Source organism: Herpailurus yagouaroundi, unplaced genomic scaffold (genome assembly GCF_014898765.1).
Source record: "Herpailurus yagouaroundi ecotype Mexico unplaced genomic scaffold, PumYag 67690, whole genome shotgun sequence".
Taxonomy (NCBI): domain Eukaryota; kingdom Metazoa; phylum Chordata; class Mammalia; order Carnivora; family Felidae; genus Herpailurus; species Herpailurus yagouaroundi.
In genome coordinates, this window is record NW_024420490.1 from 2801473 (window position 1) to 2824149 (window position 22677).

The 22677-nt window shown below is 39.6% G+C and overlaps 1 protein-coding gene across 2 annotated transcripts in view; it reads left to right on the forward strand.

Annotated features, from left to right (window-relative positions):
* The window catches only part of TXLNG (taxilin gamma), a 54700-nt gene that overhangs the window by 21357 nt on the left and 10666 nt on the right, over positions 1–22677 (forward strand). Inside the window, exons 2-7 of one of the 2 annotated variants that reach the window (XM_040468282.1) lie at positions 5717–6020; positions 9319–9410; positions 14009–14179; positions 15392–15586; positions 19004–19123; positions 20608–20682. In XM_040468282.1, the coding sequence (XP_040324216.1) occupies positions 5717–6020; positions 9319–9410; positions 14009–14179; positions 15392–15586; positions 19004–19123; positions 20608–20682 (957 nt within the window). The remainder of the gene's footprint in view (positions 1–5716; positions 6021–9318; positions 9411–14008; positions 14180–15391; positions 15587–19003; positions 19124–20607; positions 20683–22677) is intronic. The other variant, XM_040468283.1, reaches the window with a different exon arrangement.

Genomic DNA, 22677 nt, shown 5'->3' on the forward strand with positions numbered 1-22677 from the left:
GCCTAAGAATTTGCTTCATACCATGGCCTAGTGCAGAACCTCAAGTAAGTTCTTGAACAAATAGTCCTTACGGTAGAAAAATTGGGGCCTGCTATTTCAAGAGTCCAGCTGGACCTGGGCTTATTTATAAACAAAAAAGATCTTTAGAGCCAAAGTCAGTCTTTCATTAGCACATGTGAAAAATATATCAAAATTAGTTGCACCAGTTTTGTCATGTAATACTGTGTTGCTTCTAAAGTAGTAATAGTGGTATTTTTCTCTAAGCTGTGTAGTAATGTTTAGGTACTCTCCGTGGCTTGTTTTCAGTAGCCATTTTGGCTCCTTGTGCTCTCCATCAATTGGCAATCGAGTACCTTTTATGCATAAGTTTTTGCTGTCTACAGGAGGATATGCATACCAAGTAAGTGATAATGTAATATGTGTGACAGTTGAGAGGTGAAGGGGGCGTGTCTGGAAAAACAAAAAAAACAACAACGTAGTATTCACTAAAAATAGAGAATGTTGAAATAGGACACTGTGGAATGTGATGGTTGTGTGCTCTGCAGATCCGCATCCTTATTTATGCTCAGTGTCGCCAGCTATTATTTTGAGTTAGGTAAACATTTTGGCCTTTCTAGTCTTTAAACTTTTTTCTGTCTCTGATAGTTGTAATTGCTTTTAATCTGAAAGCCAGAGTAACTTTTAATTACATTGATGACATTTTGAAATTGGTGAATATATTGCACCTTTTCTCCAAAATCGAGAGAACAGTAATAGAAGATACTTCCAAATCATACCTCTGATAAGGGACTTGTGTCTTTCCTATATAAAGAACTCTTACAACTCAGTAATAAAATTACAGATAACTCAGGTAAAAAAAATGGGTGAAGGATCTGAATAAACATTTGTCTAAAGGAGGTATACAAATGGCCAATAACTACATGAGAAGATTCTCAACATCATTAGTCGTTAGATGAGATACCTTCACACTATAGTGGCTATAGTCAAAAGGACAGACAATAACAAGTGTTGGCAAGTATGTAGAAATAATGGAACCCTTACACACTGGTGGGAATATAAAATGGTGCACTTAGAAAAACAGTGTCAACAGTTCCTCAAAAGATTAAACAGAGTGACCATATGACCCTAGCAGTTCCACTCCCCAGGTATATACCCTGGAGAAATGTAAACGTATGTCCACATAAAGACTTGTACATTAATGTTCGTAACAGAATTATTCATAATAGTCAAGAGTTGGAAATAATCCAGATGTCCTGTCAACTGATGAATGGATAAATGTGGAATATCCAAACTATATGGAATATTATTTGGCAATGAAGAAAAATGAAGTAGAGATAACATACTACAACATGGATGAACCTTGAAATGCTTTGTGAAAGAAGCCAGACACAAAAGGTCACATATTATTATGTGATTCTATTTATGTGAACTGTTCAGAATAACCACATCTGTAGAGACACCATGCATTAGTTGCCTAAGGCTGGGGGTAATGGGAGGGTTTCTTTTTGAGGTGACAAAAGTATTCTAAGATTGATTGTAGTGATGGTTGCACAACTGTATGAATATACTAAAAACCAGTGACTTGTACACTTTAAATTGGTGAAATATATGTGAATTATATCTCAATAAAGGTTATGCAAAATCACTAATAGAACTGAAACACTAGAAATTGACCAATTCCATTCCTCAGGTACCCTTATTAAAATTGATCCTAGAAGAGGCCTCAGGTTTTCCTTGGTGAAAATTATTCCTGCCCCCGCTTCTTTGAACAAATTGCTTGCTCATATTTTTGGTGTGGCTTAACAAAACATTTTCTGGTACTATGTGGATTTTATTATTATTACACTTCTGAGAAATTCTATCATGTGTTAGAGATATAGCAGTCTTCCATTTTAGTTATCTTTTACACATATATTTTTTTTAACGTTTATTCATTTTTGACAGAGTGAGCGAGCATGAGTCGGGGAGGGGCAGAGAGAGAGGGAGACACAGAATCTGAAGCAGGCTCCAGGCTCTGAGCTGTCAGCACAGAGCCTGACGCGGGGCTCGAACTCACGAACCGTGAGATCATGACCTGAGCCGAAGTCGGACACTCAACCAACTGAGCCACCCAGGTGCCCCTATTTTAGTTATCTTTTAACACACTTTCATCAGTATTTAAAACCAATATTGTGGCCAAAGCATAAGAGACTCTTAAAAACTGAGAACAAACTGAGGGTTGACAGGGGGTGGGAGGGTGGGGAGGGTAGGTGATGGGTATTGAAGAGGGCATCTTTTGGGATGAGCACTGGGTGTTGTATGGAAACCAATTTGACAATAAATTTCATATATTAAAAAAATAAATAAAACCAATATTGTGATTTCTTGAACCCATTCTTACGCTAATATTTTTCAGGTTTAAAATTATTTTTTAAAAGTTGGGAAAGATGATATTAATAGCACTCATTATTTTTCCTCTGTACTGCTTTTGTGTAGAGGGTATCTGTTAACATTATCCATGTGCCCAATAGTATATGGCAATTCAGTATTTGATATAAAGTAGAGGTGGAAATAGTAGTTCTATGTATAATGTGTCATTAAAATGAGCACTTTACATTTCAGTTTGATAGTAATACGTCTGTAGTATGTTATTTGGGCAGATTTGTGGCTTTACAGGTTTCTGCAGTAATGAAATTTAACAAAAGATGTTTCTTGAAACTTCATGAATGTCTTCTAAGTTTAAATTTAATACCTATGGGTTACACTTGAGAAATGTCATTCTACAGAATGCATTATGCATGGAAGTGAATTTTAAACCTTTTTAAAAAGAATATAAGAGTCTTTGCAGTATTTCTAAGCATTTAGGCTTAGAGTGTGGTTTCAAACCATAACTCTGAAAATAGACAACCCATTTCCCCTTAATGCATTAATTTTTTTTAAGAAATGAAAGTATTATGTGTACATTATTTTTAAAGTATCATGGAAAGCAACACATTGCTTTTTTTTTCAATTTTATTTATTTGTTTTTAAATTTACATCCAAGTTAGTTAGCATATAGTACAATAATGATTTCAGGAGTAGATTCCAGTGATTGATTCCCTATGTGTAATACCCAGTGCTTATCCCAACAAGTGTCTTCCTTAATGCCCCTTACCCATTTAGCACATCCCCCCACCCACAACCCCTCCAGCAACCCTCAGTTTGTTCTCTGTATTTGAGTCTCTTATCTTTTGTCCTCATTTTTATATTATTTTTGCTTCCCTTCCCTTATGTTCATCTGTTTTGCATCTTAAATTCCACATATGAGTGAAGTCATATATTTGTCTTTCTCTAATTTCGCTTAGCATAATATCCTCTAGTTCCATCCATGTTGTTGCAAATGGCAAGATTTCATTCTTTTTGATTAAAGCACGTTTCTAATCTTTTTGTCAAGAGGAAAATGTTTTGGTTCTTCATAACTCTTGAACAGTATACAAATTGCACTTCTAAAGTTTTTTTTTAAATGTTTATTTTTGAGAGAGAGAGTTTGAGCGGGAGAGGGACAGAGAGAGAAAAAGAGAGGAGGGGGGAGATACACAGAATCAGAAGCAGGATCCAGGCTCTGAGCTATTAACACAGAGTCCGACGCGGGGCTTGAACTCACGAACCGTGAGATCATGACCTGAGCCGAAGTTGGATGCTTAGCCAACTGAGCCACCCAGGTGTCCCTAAATTGCACCTTTTAAAATAAACTTTTCTGAAGTTATGTTTCACTTCAATAAAGTACACAAATTGTAAATGTTTAGGTGTAATGTATTTTCATAAAGTGAACATCTGTGTTACCCTATCTGGATCAAGAAATAGAATATTACCAAGCACCGCAGAAGACCTTACTCCCAAAGGTAACCTACTTGATTTCCAGCACAAATGATTAACCTTGCCTGTTTTTGAACTTTATATATAAACGGTTTCCTATAGTATGGATTTCTGCACAGCATTTGGTCTACGCGACTTACCTACCTGTGTCACTGCATCTAGAAGTAGTTCTGGTGCTGGATGGCATGAGCATAGTACAGTGTATCCCTTCTGTTGATAAAAATTTGGATTGATTCCATGTTGAGGCAATTAAAAATAGCACTGTTTTAAACTTTCTTGGCCTTTGGCTGCACACGTGTACACACTTGGGTAAAATCCTAGGAGTAGAATTAACTGGGTTGAAAGGTATCCATTTTGCCAGTTTTTCAAAGTGACTATACCAATTTGTTCTTCCAAAAGCACAGTACCTGATTGATCAACATTACAAAAGATTTAGTTCCCATAATCTCCCTATCCCCTGCTACTTTGATACTTTAAATTATTTTTAGGGGCGCCTGGATGGCTCAGTTGGTCACGTGTCCGACTCGTGATTTCGGCTCAGGTCGTGATCTCACGGTTCCTGGGTTTGAGCCTTCTGTCAGCTCCACATGGACAGCTGACAGTGGGAAGTCCGCTTGGTATTCTCTCCCTCTCTCTCTCTGCCCCTCCCCACGGGCACACATTTTCTCTCTCTCTCAAAATGCATAAACTTAAAAAAATTATTTTTAATTCTTCAGTTGGAAATACTATTGTAACTTGAAATAACAAGTCTCTGCTCTCCTATTAACTGGAAGGTAAACCTTTGTCCACTTGTGATAAGAGAAACACACTACTAGACAGCTACCCCTCAATTGTATTATTCAAAAAAAGGAAGATGCCCTCCTTCATACAGAGAGGAAATGTATAGAATTCAAATTTATGCCACATCATATGACCAAGTAGTGTTAAGGGGTGAGGGAGAATCCCATAAATGAATGGGGTTAACAATAGGATAGAAGAGAGAGTAAGGTAAATTTTACTGATTTGAGAATAAAATACTAGAATACTGCCTTCTCTCCCATGCCTACTGTCTATATTTGTTAGGGCAGGGATAGTTGCTTAAAACATTATTCTCAAAATTTCTGTGGCTTAATGTGAGAGAAATTTATTTTTATGCTCCTCTAATCCAGTGTGGGTGTTCTTTGTAAGAAGGGCAGCCTTCCCTTGTAAGTACATGGGACTTAGGGGCCTAGACTGTCACATTTCATCCTGTGGCTGTGCCATCTGTCAGGGCGTAGGAGACCTCTGCATTCAGCCAGAGTGGGGAAGAGATGATGGGGAAAGAACGTGTGCTTCTAAGAATAAAAGTCTTGTTGCAGAAGGGACAGTCTTTACTTGGTCTTATATTCTATTGGTGGGAACTTCACATGGGAGTTCCACTTACATATGGGGGCCTGGGCAACGTAGTCCCAGGCGGACATTTGTCCAGTAGTGCCAGCTCCACAGGATATTGGAGGAGCATGGGTGTTTGCTGGATAGCTGGTGAGCCATCTCTGCTGCACCATCTCATCAAGGATAAGACCAGGATAATTAATGGTCACTAACTTGGGAGAATTTCACTTCTAAGATGCTAATTATTTTAAGTAGTGAATTTTTATATGGAGCTAAGTTTAGATTTACAACTAAATGTCATTTCTCACTTCTTTTGGTACCACTTAGTTGTGTGATTTACTTTAACTTTAATTTTCTTATACTTTATAGTTACATCACCTGTCTATGAAACTTAGAAATTACCATGTTTATATCAGTTTTACAAATCAGTAAGAAACAAAAAAAGCTGTCAACCTATGGTATGTCGTTGGATGTAAACATTGATTACATTTGATATAACCCCTCTTCCATCTTTTTTCCTCCTTCTGTCTAGTTTGTGATTGGCACAATGGAAGAAGCTGGAATGTGTGGGTTAGGGGTGAAAGCAGACATGTTGCGCAACTCTCAATCAAATGATATTCTTCAACATCAAGACTCAAATTGTGGTGGTACGAGTAACAAGCATTCATTGGAAGAGGATGAAGGCAGTGATTTTATTACAAGGAACAGGAGTTTGATGAGCCCAGCATACTGTACACAAGAATCGAGGGAGGAAATTCCTGGGCGAGAGGCTCGAACAGATCCCCCTGACGGTCAGCAAGATTCAGAATGCAACAGAAACAAAGAGAAAACATTAGGTAATAATCTGTGCTCCGTGATTGGGCATTTTCACATGCTGCTCTTTTTACTTCTGCTTTCTTCAGTGCAGGTGATCTTGAACATGGCCGGTGTTGAGACACATGTTGTTTAGCTAACACAACTCTTGTCTGCAGTGGAGTCAGTCTGTATCTGCTGCCTTTTGTGTAGGAGACAAAGAGCAGGAAGTTGTTTTCCCTAAATAATCAAGAATAGGCTTTCTTGACAAAATTTGGGGCCAACTTGACAGAAGTAGTATTTGACTTGCCTTTTTGCATCTGAAATGGAATCTGACTGGAATTTACTGTGAAAACTGTATATTTATTTGATTTTTTTGAAAACTCCTCCTAAAACTTTAGAGAAAACATAATGTCTGGAGTTCAGAAAGTGGGTTAAGACTGGCTTTCAAGGGTATGTTTTCTTTTTCCTGCTGTGTTTGAGATTGAGGGCTAAAAAGGTAATGCATCAAATCTTGTTAGGAAATCCGAAATCCCCTTTTATTTTAGCTTTACTTATTGCCCCTAAGTTTTTTATACTTACTATACATATACTAAGATTAATAGTGTTAGATTTGTATGGTTTTATCCATAGAATTATCCTTATATATTTTTTAAGTTTATTTAGAGAAAGAGTGAGAGAGGGAGGGAGGGAGGGGCAGAGAAAGAGGGAGAATCTCAGGCAGGCTCTGTGCTGTCAGCACGGAGCCCATCCAGGGCTCAAACTCAAAAAACCATGAGGTCATGACCTGAGCTGAAATCAAGAGTTGGACACTTAACCAACTGAGCCACCCAGGCGCCCTGAATTATCCTTATTAAATCCATTTTCTGCCAACTTGGAAAACCTAAAAATTATTATAGAAAAGACAAATAATTTTAATTCCTTACAAATAAATTTCTTCAAAATTGGCAGCCCCAATTATTTGTGTGAAAGCAGATGGAGTCTTAAAAAGTTACACATAATGTTACCATGTGACCCAGAATTCTACATTTAAGTATGTACCCAAAAAGGTTGAAAGCACATGTCCATACAAAAATGTGTACACGAGGATTCATGGCAGCTTTTTCCATAATAGCCAAAAAGTTGAAACAATACCGTTATCCACCAGCTGATGAATGGATAAATAAAATGTGAATCTGTACAGGGGAATATTATTCAGTTCTAAAAAGGAATGAAGTACTGATAACATCCTACATGGGTGAATGTCGAAAATGTGCTAAATGAAAGGAACCGGACACAAAAGTCCATATAATAGGTTTCCATTTTATATGAAATGTTCAAAATTGGCAAGTCTGTGGAGACAGAAAGTGGAATAGTGGTTGCCAGGGTCTTAGAGTGGGAGCGAGAGGGAATGACTGTTAATGGATATGGGGCTGCTTTTTGGGGTGATGAAAATGTTCTGGAATTAAGCAGTGGTGATGGTTGCACAACTTTGTGAATGCACTCAGTTGTACACTTTTAAAAGGGTGAATTTTGGGGTGCCTGACTGGCTCCGTCGGTAGAGCATGTGACTCTTGATCTCATTGTTGTGAGTTTGAGCCTCATGTTGAGTGGAGAGATTGGTTTAAAAAATAAAGGGGTGGTTTTTATGGTATGTGAATTTTATCTCAAAAAAACCAAAAAATAAGAAAACCCAGATGGAGTATGGGTTTTTAAATCTTGATTAAAAGTTGCAGGTTATATTATGGCTACTTCTAATCCTATTTAATAATCATGTTTAGTCATCTCTTAAAATTCTTACTGGCCTTGGGCTGTGAATGAGAGGTTTTGGTATTGTGGATAGGAAGGTGTTCCATTTTGAAGTCATTTTTTCTTTAAAAAAAATTTTTTTTGATGTTTGTTTATTTCTGAGAGACAGAGACAGAGACAGACCGTGAGCAAGGGAGGGACAGAGAGAGAGGGAATCACAGATTCTGAAGCAGGCTCCAGGCTCTGAGCTGTCCGCACAGAGCCTGACGTGGGGCTTGAATTCACAGACTGTGAGATCATGACCTGAGCTGAACTTGGGCGCTCAACCGACTGAGCCACCCAGGTGCCCCAAAGTCATTTCTTTCTTCATAGCAGTCTATATACCACATAACAGAGTCATTTTAATATATATTTCTAGGGGCTCCTGGGTGGCTCAGTTGGTTAAGCATAGGACTCTTGATTTCAGCTCAGGTCATGATCTCATGGTTCATGAGTTGAAGCACCACGTCGGGCTCTGTGCTGACAGTGCAGAGACTGCTTGGGATTCTCTCTCTCCCCCTCTCACTGCTCCTCCCGTGAGCACATATACATGCTCGCTTGCTTGCTCGCTCTCTCAAATAAAATGAACTTAAAACACACACACACACACACACACACACACACACACACACACACACATATATTTCTAAATGAAATATCCTACATATAAGAGAAAACATTTTTAAAAATAAGAATGGTTTTTTAAAAAATAAAACATTACAGGGGAGCCTGGGTGGGTCAGTCGGTTAAGCATCCGGCTTCGGCTCAGGTCATGATCTCATGGTTCATGGGTTCGAGCCCCGTGTCGGGCTCTGTGCTGACAGCTCAGAGCCTGGACCCTGCTTTGGATTTTGTGTCTCCCTCTCTCTCTGCTCCTCTCCCACTCATGCTCTGTCTCTCTCTCTCTCAAAAATAAATAAACATTAAAAAAAAAGATTTTAAAAATAAAACATTACCACTTATTTTGAAAGACCATTTGTCCTCTATCTCAGCCACCTGCTTCTCCCTGCCAAAAAGTTTTAAAATTACTGTTTTTAGTGCCTCTCATGGGGAAAAGAAGTTATGATGACATTCTTTTATATACACTAAACTTGGTTAACACATGGAATGTGCTTTTACTAAATCATCAGAAGTTATTTTAATTGCTCATGGAAAAGATATATGTCACAAGTGATTATGTGCATCTGAGATAGAAAGTACCAACTGAAATTTCTTTTGAACTTGCTTCTATATTTGTACTTGGTGAGGAAGCTTTTAAAAATATTCTGCCCTTTGTAACTTGCCCTTTGTCTTAACTTGGACACCAATGGTTAAGCAAGGGAATTTTAAGCCTTCAGCAAGAGTTCTTACAAATAGCTAGCGGTATTAATGAAGAAATTTGGGGGAGGTGGGGGTTGCGTGCTAATCCAGAACTTAAAAATAACTTTCTTAATTTAGCTGGTAAATCTTACTTCTAGTTGTAGGCACAAATTATTTCACTATGGCTATCAGAACATAGGAAGTGTTCCATAGAATTTACAGGTTAAGTTTGATCTCACTCTTCTGGGACTTATTTCTTATCTTGTTAATCATCAGGAAAAGAAGTTTTATTATTGATGCAAGCCCTAAACACCCTTTCAACTCCAGAAGAGAAACTGGCAGCTCTCTGTAAGAAATATGCTGATCTTGTGAGTATTAAATAAAGGTAGTAAGGTTCATATGAAATACAGCAAAATATGTACGTACTTGATGTAGCTTTAGATGTAACACATTGTATTCCAAAATTGAAGAGGAGACTGTTGTTCTTGGGGCTTTTTGTTGCTTGTATGACTTCATTTTATAAGGTGATACATATAGAACATTGTAATGCTAAGATACAGCATAGATTTTTTAAAACTCAGTTTTAGGAATGAAAAGGCTGACTTAGAAGCACTGTGTTGTGATGCTTTAGATGCTAGTTGGGGTGTAGTGGTTCCTGTACTTAACTTTGTTCCCAAGGGAATTCTAGAGATAAAGGCTCTACCCATTGTAAATGAAATTGTGAATTAGATGAAATAGTCTACTAAAACAATACTGTCTCAGGAAATCTTTATTTCACATCTGTGTGCCAGAGATTTCTTTTTCCATCTTCGAAAGACACTGACCTCATTTGTTCTGTGCCTATGTTATTTCAAGTAGCATTAGTTCTCTTTTTAAATTTTTGAAAGAAGTCTCAACATGAAAACTCTGCCATTCTGTTTAAGTTGAAGAATAGGGAAGTCAGAACCCTTTGAAGTAAGGGTTGTGGGAAACTTTTAGAGTAGTTGTAATATAAATGCTAAAAGTAATGCCTTTTGTAAAACTAGTGTGAACTATTGACAGTTTTTATGCATTTTCATTTGTTGTTAAAGCAGTTGTTACATGTCATAAATAGTACTTTTTGTCATTGACCAGCTCTAAAAACGAATTGTTTTATTACTCAAAGAATTCTAGTTACTCTCCCTTGATTTATAAAGGGGTGTGTGTATTCCCCCACGTAGCTGGCATTCGGCAGCCTAGCACCTTCTAGTCAGAGCAACAGGAAACCTTGTGTGACAGTATAAATGGCCCAGAACAGTCACAGATGCAAAGATGGCAGAAAACACAGTGTGTTCAGATTGCTGGCTTCAGGAAAGGAATGCTTCCGTCTGCAGAAGACAGTCGCTGTTGGTTGCATCCGCATGAGAATCCTGCGAGGAGTGATGGGAAAAGAAGACAAGGTCAAAAAAGGGAAAAGAGAAAAAGCAGTGTAGAGGGTTAGCTACTTGCCCCAGTATTGTGATGATGGCAGACTGCCGTGAATAAGTTAGAAGAAGAAAGGACAAATAGTCGCCTACGGCAGTCCTTCTCAGATTCACGCATGTCATTGGAACTTCTGTTAAAAGGCACATTCTGATTCACTGGGTCCAGGTTTGGGCCTGAGAGTCTGTATTTTAACAAACTTCCAGCTGGTGATGATGTTAATGCCGTTAACCCTGAGATCACACTTCAAGTAGCAGGGGTCTATGGTGTTTTTATTTGTGGCTTTTGTGTGTGTGGAGGTGGGTATGGTTATTTTTTTAAGTACCAGTAATGATAACTGCATTCAATTCAGGATGCGTAACACATTGGAGATTGGCCTAGTGAGTAACCTGACTTATATTTGTGCTGAATTTATGAAGGATGAGATGTGTACTGTTTACAGAAAATGTACTGAAGTTTTATTTGTTGAAACAACACTCATTTCTTTTAAAAGGTATATAGGCTATATAGCAGTGAGACCGTGAATGGAGTAGCCTTTTCCTAAGGATTATTTAGAGACCTTCCCTTTTGCCATCACTGTCCTCTGCCCTTTAGGGGGTGGCATTATCTGCCATCACTGATGCCTGTGGCATGGATGAATAGAAAAGGCAGAGCAGGTAGAGTGGCGTGTTGCACTGCAATCGGTATTGTCCATTGGGGAGACCTTGTGGCCTCCACATTTACCAGATAGCATAGGTTCACGAAATCCTCACATTTCACTTGCTAAGTGTGGATACCCTTAGGCTGGTAACACGATTCTTTTTTTGAGAGAGAGAGACAGAGACAGAGAGGAAGACACAGGATCTGAAGCAGGCTCCAGGCTCTGAGCTGTCAGCATAGAGCCCGATGCGGGGCTGGAACTCACGAACTGTGAGATCATGACCCGAGCCGAAGTCAGACGCTTAACCGACTGAGCCACCCAGGCGCCCCTTACAACACGATTCTTAAGTACTTGTTATAGTGCTATTCTTTCCCATTCCTTAGTTTGTGTAGATTATTATAGTGGGATAATAAATCTTGATATCTGGTGGCATAGGTGTTGTATGTATCCTTCTTATTACTCTTTTTGCCAGAAGTATCTTGGCTACTCTTGGCTCTTTATATAAAATTCTAAGTTCAACTTATTGGGGAAAATTGGGGGAAGAAACACCAGTTGGGAATTTTGAAGAGCATTTCATGGAATCTGTTGGTGCGTTTGGGGGAGAATCGCCATCCTCCTGAAGTAGATGGAATTTAAAAAGTATATATCCTCGGTTGCCTGGCTGGCTCAGTCCATCGGGCATGTGACTCTTGATCTTGGGGCGGCGAGTTTGAGCCCCACATTGGGTATAGAGATTACTTCAAAAAAAAAGTGTATATCCTTATGGGAAAGAAATTAGGTTCTTAGACACCATACACGATGATTAGTTCCAAATGGGTTAAGGAATTTAAATGCCAAAAATTAAGCTTGAATAATTTTAGATATTTAGATTTATTTAGATAATAAGCGAATATTTTTCTAAATTGGGGTTAACGGAAGGATTTCTTACAAAAAGCACTATCAGAGACAGGATTGCAAAAATTGGCTGTGTTAAAATTAACTTACTGTTCAGCAAAAGACATTAAAAAATTGGGAAGAATATATTTCCAACAAACAATATGTAGTTTCAAGGCTATCTAAGGAATACCTACAAATGAATACAAAAAGGACAAATAACCCGATGGAAAACTGGGCAAGAGACATTTAAGAGGCATTTTGTAGAAGTGGAAAAACATGAAGATTCAAAGATCTGCCTTAACATAAAGGTACATAAACATACAAAGAGATGTTCAACTTTATTAGTGATCAGGGAAATGCAAATCTGGACCACAGTGAGATGCGATTTTATGTCCATTGTAGTGGCATAAATTTAAGAATTCTGGTTGTACTTAGTTTTGGAGAGGATGTGCATCTATATCTATATGAACCTCTTATTAATCGCTGATGGGAGAATAAATTTGCCAGCCACTCTGGAAAACAGTTTGGCATTGTCTTGTGAAATAGACCATTAATCACTGCCTAGCAGTCCCACTCCTGGGTTTGCACCCAGAGAAATTCTTGCATGTGTCTACCAGGAAACACATAGGGCAGTGTTCATATCATTGTAAGTAATAAAGTCTGGAAACAACCCAAATGCCCATTGCCTTGAGAATGGATCAAATATGTTGTGTGTGGTATATTTTTAAGTGGAATGTGACCAGTGGGCCAAATCTGGCAAGGCCGGTTTTTGTACTGCCCACAGCTAAGAATGGTTTTACATTTTTAAAGTGTTTAAAAAAAGAAAATGACACAACAGACACAGTATGTGGCCCACAAAGCCTAAAATACTTACTTTTGGCCATTTACAGAAAAGGTTTGCTGCTCCCTGATCTGGCAGACAATTTGGATGAGTTCCAGCAATCTAATCTACAGCTGTGCTGTCCAAAATGGGGCAGCCATTAGCTACGTGTAGCTGTTTAAGCTTAAATTAATTTAAATTCAAGAAAATGAAAAATTCACATCAGTTGTACTAGCCACAACAAAGTCAAAACGACTCTTTAAGGACCACACACAGATGAGATAAAGAGGGGAGAGCAAAGGAATTGTGAGCCCAGGATTCAGGATTGTGATTACCTTGAGTCCGGGAGGGCAGGGGGAGTTTCCAGCTCACGGTGGAGTTACAGATAGTGTGTGCAGACTGGAAGCTTCTTGGAACTGTCACAGCCCACAGTCCATCTACTTTGCGAAAGTATTTTACAAAAAGAAAATTATTTTTCCTGGAGGAATTTCTCTAAGGTTGTTTTTAATAGCTGTAAGCCTATGGCCTGTAAGGATGCTTGGAATGTTTTGACAGGCCACAAGGTGTCGCTCTTGCTCTTGAAATTGACTGCATCATTTCCTTCTGTGAAAGGTTCGTAAGGCTGCTGTCTTATCTGTTAGTGTTGATTGAACCTTGAAATAGACTCATTTGCTCCAAACCTAAAATTGCAGCAGTTCCCCTCTCACTCAAAAAAAATCCTGAGTGCTGCTTGTTCTAATTTGGGTAACCATTTCAGTAGAGTAGCTCGTGTGTATTTTTCAGAAAAGTAAAACTCGATGGTGTTGGTTTCTAAAGTTTTTCCAAAAACATTTAAAAATTTTTAATAAAATTAGATTAAGGGGTGCCTGGCTGGCCCAGTGGGTGGAGCCTAAGACTCTTGATCTCAGGGTTGTGACTTTGAGTCCCCATGTTGGGGGGAGAGTTTACTTAAAAAAAAAAAAAAGATGTATTTTTTTCCCTACCCTAAATTATTTGCTTACTCTCCTATCACAACTGGAAGAGAGACAAGGTTGGCAGAGTAGCATGACACAAAAATAATTTAAAGAAAATCTTGTACTACAATATTTGATGTTTGAAAATGTGTTCCATAGTTCTTACTGTATTTCCTCCAGCCATAAATCAAAGGTTTTCATTGTACTTCCTAATTGTAAAGTGCTTATTAATTTTAGCTGGAGGAAAGCAGGAATGTTCAGAAGCAAATGAAGATTTTGCAGAAGAAACAAGCCCAGATTGTGAAAGAGAAAGTTCATTTGCAGAGTGAGCACAGCAAGGCTATCTTGGCAAGAAGCAAACTAGAGTCTCTTTGTCGGGAACTTCAGCGTCACAATAAGACATTAAAGGTTAGTTGGTTAAGTTTTCTGTTTTTCAAGAGGTACTGACTCTGACGTAGCTTGCTTTATAATTACTGTGTACATATTTAAAATAAATGCTGCTCTCTGCCTGGAGACAGATACCAGCCACATTCTACTGTTTTGCTTGGCCTGATGCTTCTTAATGAACCTCATACCTGGTCATGGGGAATCTAATTGAGATTGATACTTAGACGACAGCTTTCCTGCCTGGAGTCCTGGCTTAGGAAGCTCAGAGCTGCAAGTTTTCTGCTGAGCACTGATGTAGTTAATCACCACGTATGAAAAGTTGAAGTGAAATGAGAAGCTGAGGAGAAACAGAGTTGAGGCAGAGACTGAGCCTGGGAAGGGAAAACACCTGCCGAGCTCCTTAAGGGCTGTTAATCAGCTACATTGCCAAACCACCCTTGCCTCCCCCCCACCCAGTTGCTAAGTACTTTTAGAATAGCACTCAAATCTTGGCTGAATATAAAGGAAGACAGAGCAGGTACCCAAAGATGAATTGGTGCCAGTAGGGGAAGAAGGAAAAAGAGCCAGAGACATGGAGAGGCAGGCCTGCCCTCATGTACAGCTTTGGTACGATTTTGACTAAGCAGGATCTCTCCTCAAACTGCCCCAGCACAGCAAATGCCCAAGGCCCTAGAATATAGTTGCACTCAGGAAATGGATCTTTACCTACTGTGGGAGCTGTTAGTTTTTTTGGCTTTTGAATCCTTGTATTTACATAATCATTAAAGTAGGTATGTTTTTCTTGTAGCAAATCAACATTTTGATTGGACTGATAGCTGTTTAGACATATAGAAGTCTTTTAACACTTGTATCTTAGCAAGTGTTGAAAGTAAGCTTTTTAAGATACAGGTTTCTTTTGTCCCTTGGCTTCTAGGGAGTAGTGTAACCAAGAAGGTAAGCTGCAAGGAGGAGTCTCTCGGCAGGCTGGTTTCAGATACTGCTGTGTAACTGGCCGGGAGGGTGGAGGGAGCTGGCTGTGTGGGGAAGCAGCTCCTTACTTAGCTTTCAGTACAGCGAATTATTCTATCTACTCAGGCAAAGCTGCTGGCTTATTACATGAGAAAAATCTGGTCACAAATACAGGGAAGGAATACTTCAGGGTAGCAATAAATGAACCCCCGTGGCAGCAGCTTCTTTTATGAGCATCTTCTCTATAGGTCTATACCATTAACAGAACTTATTTTGGATAATAAGGAAGAAAACATGCAGCAGGCACGAGAGGAGGAAGAAAGACGTAAGGAAGCCACCGCACACTTCCAAATTACTTTAAATGAAATCCAAGCACAGCTCGAACAACATGACATACACAACGCCAAGCTCCGCCAGGAAAACATCGAACTGGGAGAGAAGCTTAAGAAGCTCATTGAGCAGTACGCACTGAGAGAGGAGGTAAAGCCATTTTCTGGGTGTAGACAGCTCATTATCAGCAAGGATTTTTCACCATTCACGACTGAAGGAAAACTGCCATCACAGGAGGTTTAGGGACTTCTGTATGCATAGGGGGAGCCGGACATTTCATGGGAGAAGCTCAACCACCATGGGAACAGGAGTCTTGGGGACCATCACTTAGATAGTGGAGAGTCCATGGATTTGGGGAGGTGAGGCAATTTCTTGGAGACGTGTTAAGTACTACTTGACTTCCATGTAATACTAGAAGATTATGTTTTTAGCATGCAGGTTTTTCCCCTTATCTAGACTAATAATAAATATTTGGCCTCCAAATATGCTGTAACTCAGATATATGTGACAGTCTGGACAGTCTATATTACCACCGTATTACACCTGTGTTTCACATTTCTTTTTTTTTTTTTTAATTTTTTTTTAATGTTTTATTTGTTTTGAAGGAGAGAGAGAGAGAGAGAGAGAGCGTGAGCGGGGGACGCGCAGAGAGAGAGGGAGACAGAATCCAAAACAAGCTCCAGGCCCTGAGCTGTCAGCACAGAGCCCGACGCGGGGCTTGAATTCACAGACCACGAGATCATGACCTGAGCCAAAGTCGGACGCTCAACTGACTGAGCCACCCAGGCGCCCCTCACATTTCTTTTTATTTTATTTATTTTATTAAAAATTTTTTTAACATTCATTGTGGAGAGAGTGTGAGGGGGGAGGGGCAGAGAGAGAGACAGACAGAATCTGAAGCCGGCTCCAGGCTCTGAGCTGTCAGCACAGAGCCCGATGTAGGGCTCGAACCCATGAATTGTGAGACCATGACCTGAGCCAAAGTCGGACGCTTAACCCACTGAGCCACCCAGGCACCGCTCACATTTCTTTTCACATGGGGGCTTTATACTATGTGAGAGGATAAGTAAGAACCTATTTCTCAACTCTCCTACCCATTAAAGTAAAAAATTGACTGGAAGGATCCATGCCTGCTGATCTTGATCATTGGCCTCCAGCTAAGACTTTTTCAAGCTAGTCAGGAAGTTCACAGGTGCTGTCTGTGTTAAACAGGCCATCGCCTATTTGCTTTTTCTAAGGTTCCTTACTTTTGGAGGTCAAATGGGCAGGACTAGAGGCATCAGGCTTTTGAAAAGCCTTTGAAAAGCCTTTGAAGTTAGGGAAATGTGCTTCTGTGTGTGTGGTAGCCCTACACAAACAAGTAGATTAAAATAGCCGATTAACATTAAACAATAAGATGAGCACCTCTGTGGGTCACTTTATCCAGTTTTGAAGGCAAAACTTTAGATCATATTAACTTACTTTCAGCCCTTCAGAAGCTGTTATTTAAAAGATTTTTGTTTCTGGTTTTTTTTTTTTTCTTTTTTAAATGTTTATTTTTGAGAGAGTACAAGCAGGGGAGAGGCAGAGAGAGAGGATCCAACGCAGGGTCCTTGGTGACAGCACAGAGCCCGATGTGGGGCTCAAGGTCACAAGCTGTGAGATCACGACCTGAGCCGAAGTCAGATGTTTAACCTACTGAGCCACCCAGGCACCCCTAAAAGAATTTCTTTTTAATCACTCTCTCTGCCTTTTGCTTTTTGTTGTTGTTGTTGTTGTTAATGGAGAATTACACACTTAACAGTAGAGAGTATATTACCTGGTTTCAGCAGGTGAAACCATAGTTTCAGCTTTATTCCCATCACCTTGCCCTGGATTATTTTGACACAACTTCAAGGTGTCCTGTTTATTCCATTCATATGTATTTGACGGTGTACCTCAAAAAAGACAAGGGATGCTTTTTTTTTTTTTAATTTTTTTTAATGTTTGTTTATTTTTGAGAGAGAGAGACAGAGTGCGAGCAGGGCAGGGGCAGAAAGAGGAGGAGACAGCAGGCTCCAGGCTCTGAGCTGCCGGCATAGAGCCCAAAGCAGGGCTCAAACCCACCAAGTGTGAGATCGTGACCTGAGTTGAAGTCGGATGCTCAACCGACTGAGCCAGCCAGATGCCCCATGGGATGCTTTTTTCAAGCACAACCACAATATCATTTTCATACCTAAGAGAATTAAAACAATTACTTAACATTTAATATTGAGTCATTATTCAATTTCTGCGGTTCCCCCATGCCCCCCACCCCCCTTTTAAGCTATTTGAATCAAGGTCTAAATAAAGTCTGTTTCACTGGTTGATAGGTCTCAAGTCTGTAACATGAAGATTTCCTTTTCACTCTTTTTCCTTTTTGTAAAAATTTTTTTACTTAAAAAAATTTTTTTTTAATGTTTATTTTTTGAGGGAGAGAGAGAGAGAGGGGCAGACTGCAAGTGGGGGAGGAGCAGAGAGAGAGACGGAGAGACCAAATCGGAAGCAGACTCCAGGCTCTGAGTTGTTAGCACAGAGCCCGATGCGGGGCTCGAACCCAAGAACCGCGAGATCATGACCTGAGCCAAAGTCCAATGCTTAACTGACTGAGCCACCCAGGCGCCCCAACTCTTTTTCCTCTTAAGGGGTTTATCGAAGGAACTTTTTTGTCTTAGAGAATAAATTTTGTATTAGATTATAAACCCCTCAATTTTCTTAAAATTATTCTTTTAGTTTTGTTTAATATGACAGTCTGCCACGTTATAGATGTAGAACACTTGAAAATTCTGTATGTTTAAATCACATTACGTGTGAGACTTCCTTATTTTGAATATAATCAGATGTTCTTTGGTCAGGAAGAGTTACTCTTTCTGCATCTGAGAAGGGATGTTCTGATGACTTTATTGTACATAAATAACCACCTGACAATTTCATTTGGAAACCATAGCAACCTTTTACCAAATTTTAGTATGTGCTAGGCACCAAGCACCTTACGTAGTGTAACCATTGCACCGGGTCTTACAATTCTGCCGCAGAGTGTGGTTCTCCCTGCTTAGAGGAGGGAACAGAGATTTGGCAACGGAGAGATTTGTCCAGGGCCACACACTAGCCAGAATTTGACCGGGGCCACGTCACAGCGTGCTGCCTCCATCTGAGAAATTTGGGGAAATTTAAGATTTGCGGAGAAAAATACCTAGGAATTATGTGTATGATGCACGGCGTTAACAGTTTGATCTCTTTATCCGTATTTTTCTTGATACACTTTAAGCCTCGTTTTCATCGTAGGGCAGAAATAGGAAGTACAGGTGTGTGGCTGATGAGGCTCCTCGACAGCCCAACTCCAAAAGGGAAGGGGTACAGGGTAGTAGCCAGAAGGCTCCTTTCCTGCAAGTGTGGGAGGGTCTGCAGTGTGATGTAAGGCACACGCTTCTCCAAGCGCATGGACCCGGTGTCCTCAGCTGTGGTGGAAGAGCAGGGTGATCGTGAGCGTGGTATCGTAACTTGTGTTGTTGCCCCATCATTGTGTTCCTGTTTCATTAAGTGATGGAAGAAATCTTACTTCTCCCATAGCATATTGATAAAGTGTTCAAACATAAGGAGTTACAGCAGCAGCTTGTGGATGCCAAGCTTCAGCAGACGACACAGCTAATAAAAGAAGCTGATGAAAAACATCAAAGAGAGAGAGAGTTTGTAAGTTCTCTTTCTTAACAAAAAAATTTGTCGAAATTGGACCAAAGCCATTTGAAGCATTGAAACTTATTCTACATTTAATACGGCACCCGGGTCATGCTAACTGGTTTTTTGTTCTAGATTGAGAAGGGCATGTGTGTCTCAGAACGCATTTGGCTTTTATTTCCATTTTTTATACAGAAGATACACTGAAGAGTTTAGACCAACTAGTGGAAAGACCTGCACTCATTTGACTTTTCCATGCTTAGAATAATAGTCACCAAGTTCCAGAATTACACCAGTATTTAGGGGTTCAGTTTAATATCAAGCTTACCGAACACTAGTCTCATATATTGTTATATTTTGTCTTTAAATAAGTAACTTGAAAGTAGGGAAACTATTTGTCTACTTATTCTGGCATAATATTCTGATAAAATTTTAACAGAATTCTCTCTACCTAATCACTCAGCATCGTTCCCAGAGTGTATGTTCAGACTATATTTCCCGTCAGTAATTATGAATACCATGGAATCTCACTGGGTATGTACATTTAACACACGCAAATTCGACTCTATATGCTTAACCAAAACCAACCAACCAACTGGGAGATGATTATGGCAGTGAGGACTGTTCCATCCAGCTTCTGCGGAAGTACCGTAGGCGTTGAGGCGAGCCTGCTCTGAAGACTTGGTTCGTCAGTGCCCCTCATGGTGTGAACTTACCGTGTTGAGTGTGAGCCTAGGCTTAGGAGAGAGAGATTTTTCATACAGCACGATCCTTCTGTGTGAACTGATAATGCTGTCCTGTGCGTGATGGAAGAAACGGTTGTCATTTCCAAAGCAGGAGTATGAATTTTGTACATTCACACACGCACATGCCTATGTTGCACGTTTATACTTTGTAATTGGTTTAATATCTTTTCCAGGCTTATTTGGACTATGTGTGACATTTTACTTCAGGGACTGAATTTCAACAGTTGTTGACTATGCAACCTCGCTATATAATTTTCCTGAAAACTCAAGTATATAAATTAAAGCGCTCATCCACTTCTCCCCTGCTTTTTAAAAAGTGATCAGAAACTGGTGTCTGATTTCACTGCTTTGCTCCATACCCTTTCGCTCTGCCTCATGTTGGTTCTCAAGGAGTACCGTGGTTTTCTAAGTCACTTAGATAAATGTCAAGATTCTGAGCCCTGTTTTCTAATACCAGACTTGTCTTTTCACCTGAAACATAACAATTTAACCCTGAGTTTTGTAAACCTATTATTAGGCCTCTAGCGGTACTCTTTCTAAGCAGTAAAAGATGATTCCAACATTCCTTAGTGTTAACAAGGGGAACAGATTGAAGACAATAGGTAATGAGCAGTTGATGTAACAAATATCTATAGGCTTTTAGTTTTTGCTAAAAAAATGAGTGGAAGGATTAAGCCAGACTCTGATCATTTGACTTAATAGTCATATTTGTAATTACTATTAGTATTCTGCCAGAATGTTTCTGTTTTCTAGTTATTAAAAGAAGCCACAGAATCAAGGCACAAATATGAACAAATGAAACAGCAAGAAGTACAACTAAAACAGCAGGTAACTTGACAGCAGGGGGTAGCGGCGTTTGTAAGAAAAATCTGTGGTTCATTTGATACGTATCTTGAATTTTCTCTAAGATGCTCGTGCTTATTCCCAGCCAGAACTGAGAGTAGATCACGTGTCCCTCCTGGAGTTTTCCTCTTCGCTTAGGGTGACCAGCTCATCCTGACTTGCCCAGGACTTTCCTGGTTTTAGCATTCAGAGTACCGTGTCCCTGGAAATACTTAGGTCTCAGGCAGACGGGGACAATTGGTGATGCTGTCTGCAGTGGCCCCTTTCCAGTAGCCCAGGTATTTCCTCCCTTTCCCAGTCTGTTCCCATGTGTGTCTGCTGATTTCCAACTAAAGAAAACCTGAGAAATCTTCAGATTGTAGCTCTTTTGTATTAAGATGAATTCTACAAAATTGCTGGTACTTCTTTGACCTACAAAAATGGCAATTTCATATAGTTGAACCTAAAATCTTTAGAATTTTGTGCGGTGAGCACGTAACAGGCAGTTTTAAAAACTGTCAACCACCATACAGTTCTACTCCTAGATAGAGCTGTGGAGGTGGTGGTTTTCATGGGGGTCCTTCCTACTTTTCTCTCTTTTCTTTTTCTTTTTTATTGTTTGTTTATTTTTGAGACAGAGAGAGCACGAGCAGGGGAGAGGCAGAGATAGAAAGAGACACAGATTCAGAAGCAAGCTCCAGGCTCTGAGCTGTCAGCACAGAGCCCAACACAGGGCTTGAACCCATGAAGGGTGAGATCCTGACCTGAGCTGAAGTCGGAGGCTTAACCGACTGAGCCACCCGGGTCCCCCCTGCTTTTTTCTTTTCAAGTATATGATAACGTTATTGTTAAGCATAGTCACCATGCTGTACATTAGATCCTCAGAATTTACTCATCTCCTAATTGAAAGTTTTTGCCCTTTGACCATCATATTCAGGTATCCTCCTCCCGTCAGCCCCTGACAACACTATTCCACTTTCTATTGGAGTTCAGCTTTCTTAGATTCTGTATGTAACTGAGATCATACAGTGTTTTTTCTCCGTCTGGCTTATTTCACCTAGCATAATGCCCTGAAGGCCCATCCATATTATCACAAATGGCAACATTTTTTTTTTAAGTGGCTGATTAATACTCTATTGTGTATATGTACCACATTTTCTTTATTCATCTCTTTGTGGGCACTTAGGTTGTTTCTTTATCTTGGCTATTTTGAATAATGCTGCAGTGAACACAGGAGTGCATAGATCTGAGATAGAGATTTCATCTCCTTTGGATATACAGTATACCTGGATGTAGGATTCCTAGATCATATGTTGTATTTTTAATTTTTTGAGGAACCTCTGTACTGATTTAATGGTGGCTGCACCCATTTACATCCCCACCAGCAGTGCACAGGAATTCCCTTTTCTTCATACCCTCGCCAGTGTTTATTATCTCTTGTCTGTTTTATAATAGCCATCCTGACGGGTGTGAGATGACATCTCATTGTGGTGTCGATGTGCGTTTCCCTGATGAATCGTGATGTTGGAGCACCTTTTCATGTTCCTGTTGGCCATCTGTGTGTCGTCTTTGGAAAAATGTCTATACAGGCCCTCTGCCCGTGTTTAAATTGGACTATATTTGTTTTTTGCTATCAAGTTATATGAATTCCCTTAGATATTTTGTATACTAACTCTTATTGGGTATGTGGTTTGCAGATATTTTTTCCCATTCCATAGGTTGCCTTTTCATTTTGTTGTTTCTTTTGCTGTGCAGAAGCTTTTTTAGTTCAGTGTAGTCTTCACTTACTAATTTTTCCTTGTGTTGCTTGTGCTTTTGGTATCATAACCAAAATTTCCAAGACTATTGTTGGGGAGTTTTTTCAACCTATGTTTTCTTCCAGGAGTTTTATGGTTTTGGGTCTTATGTTTAAGTCCTTAATTTTTGTGAGTAGTTTAAGATAGGGGTCCAGTTTTCCCAACGCTATTTATTGAAGAGACTGTCCTTTCCCCATTGGGTATT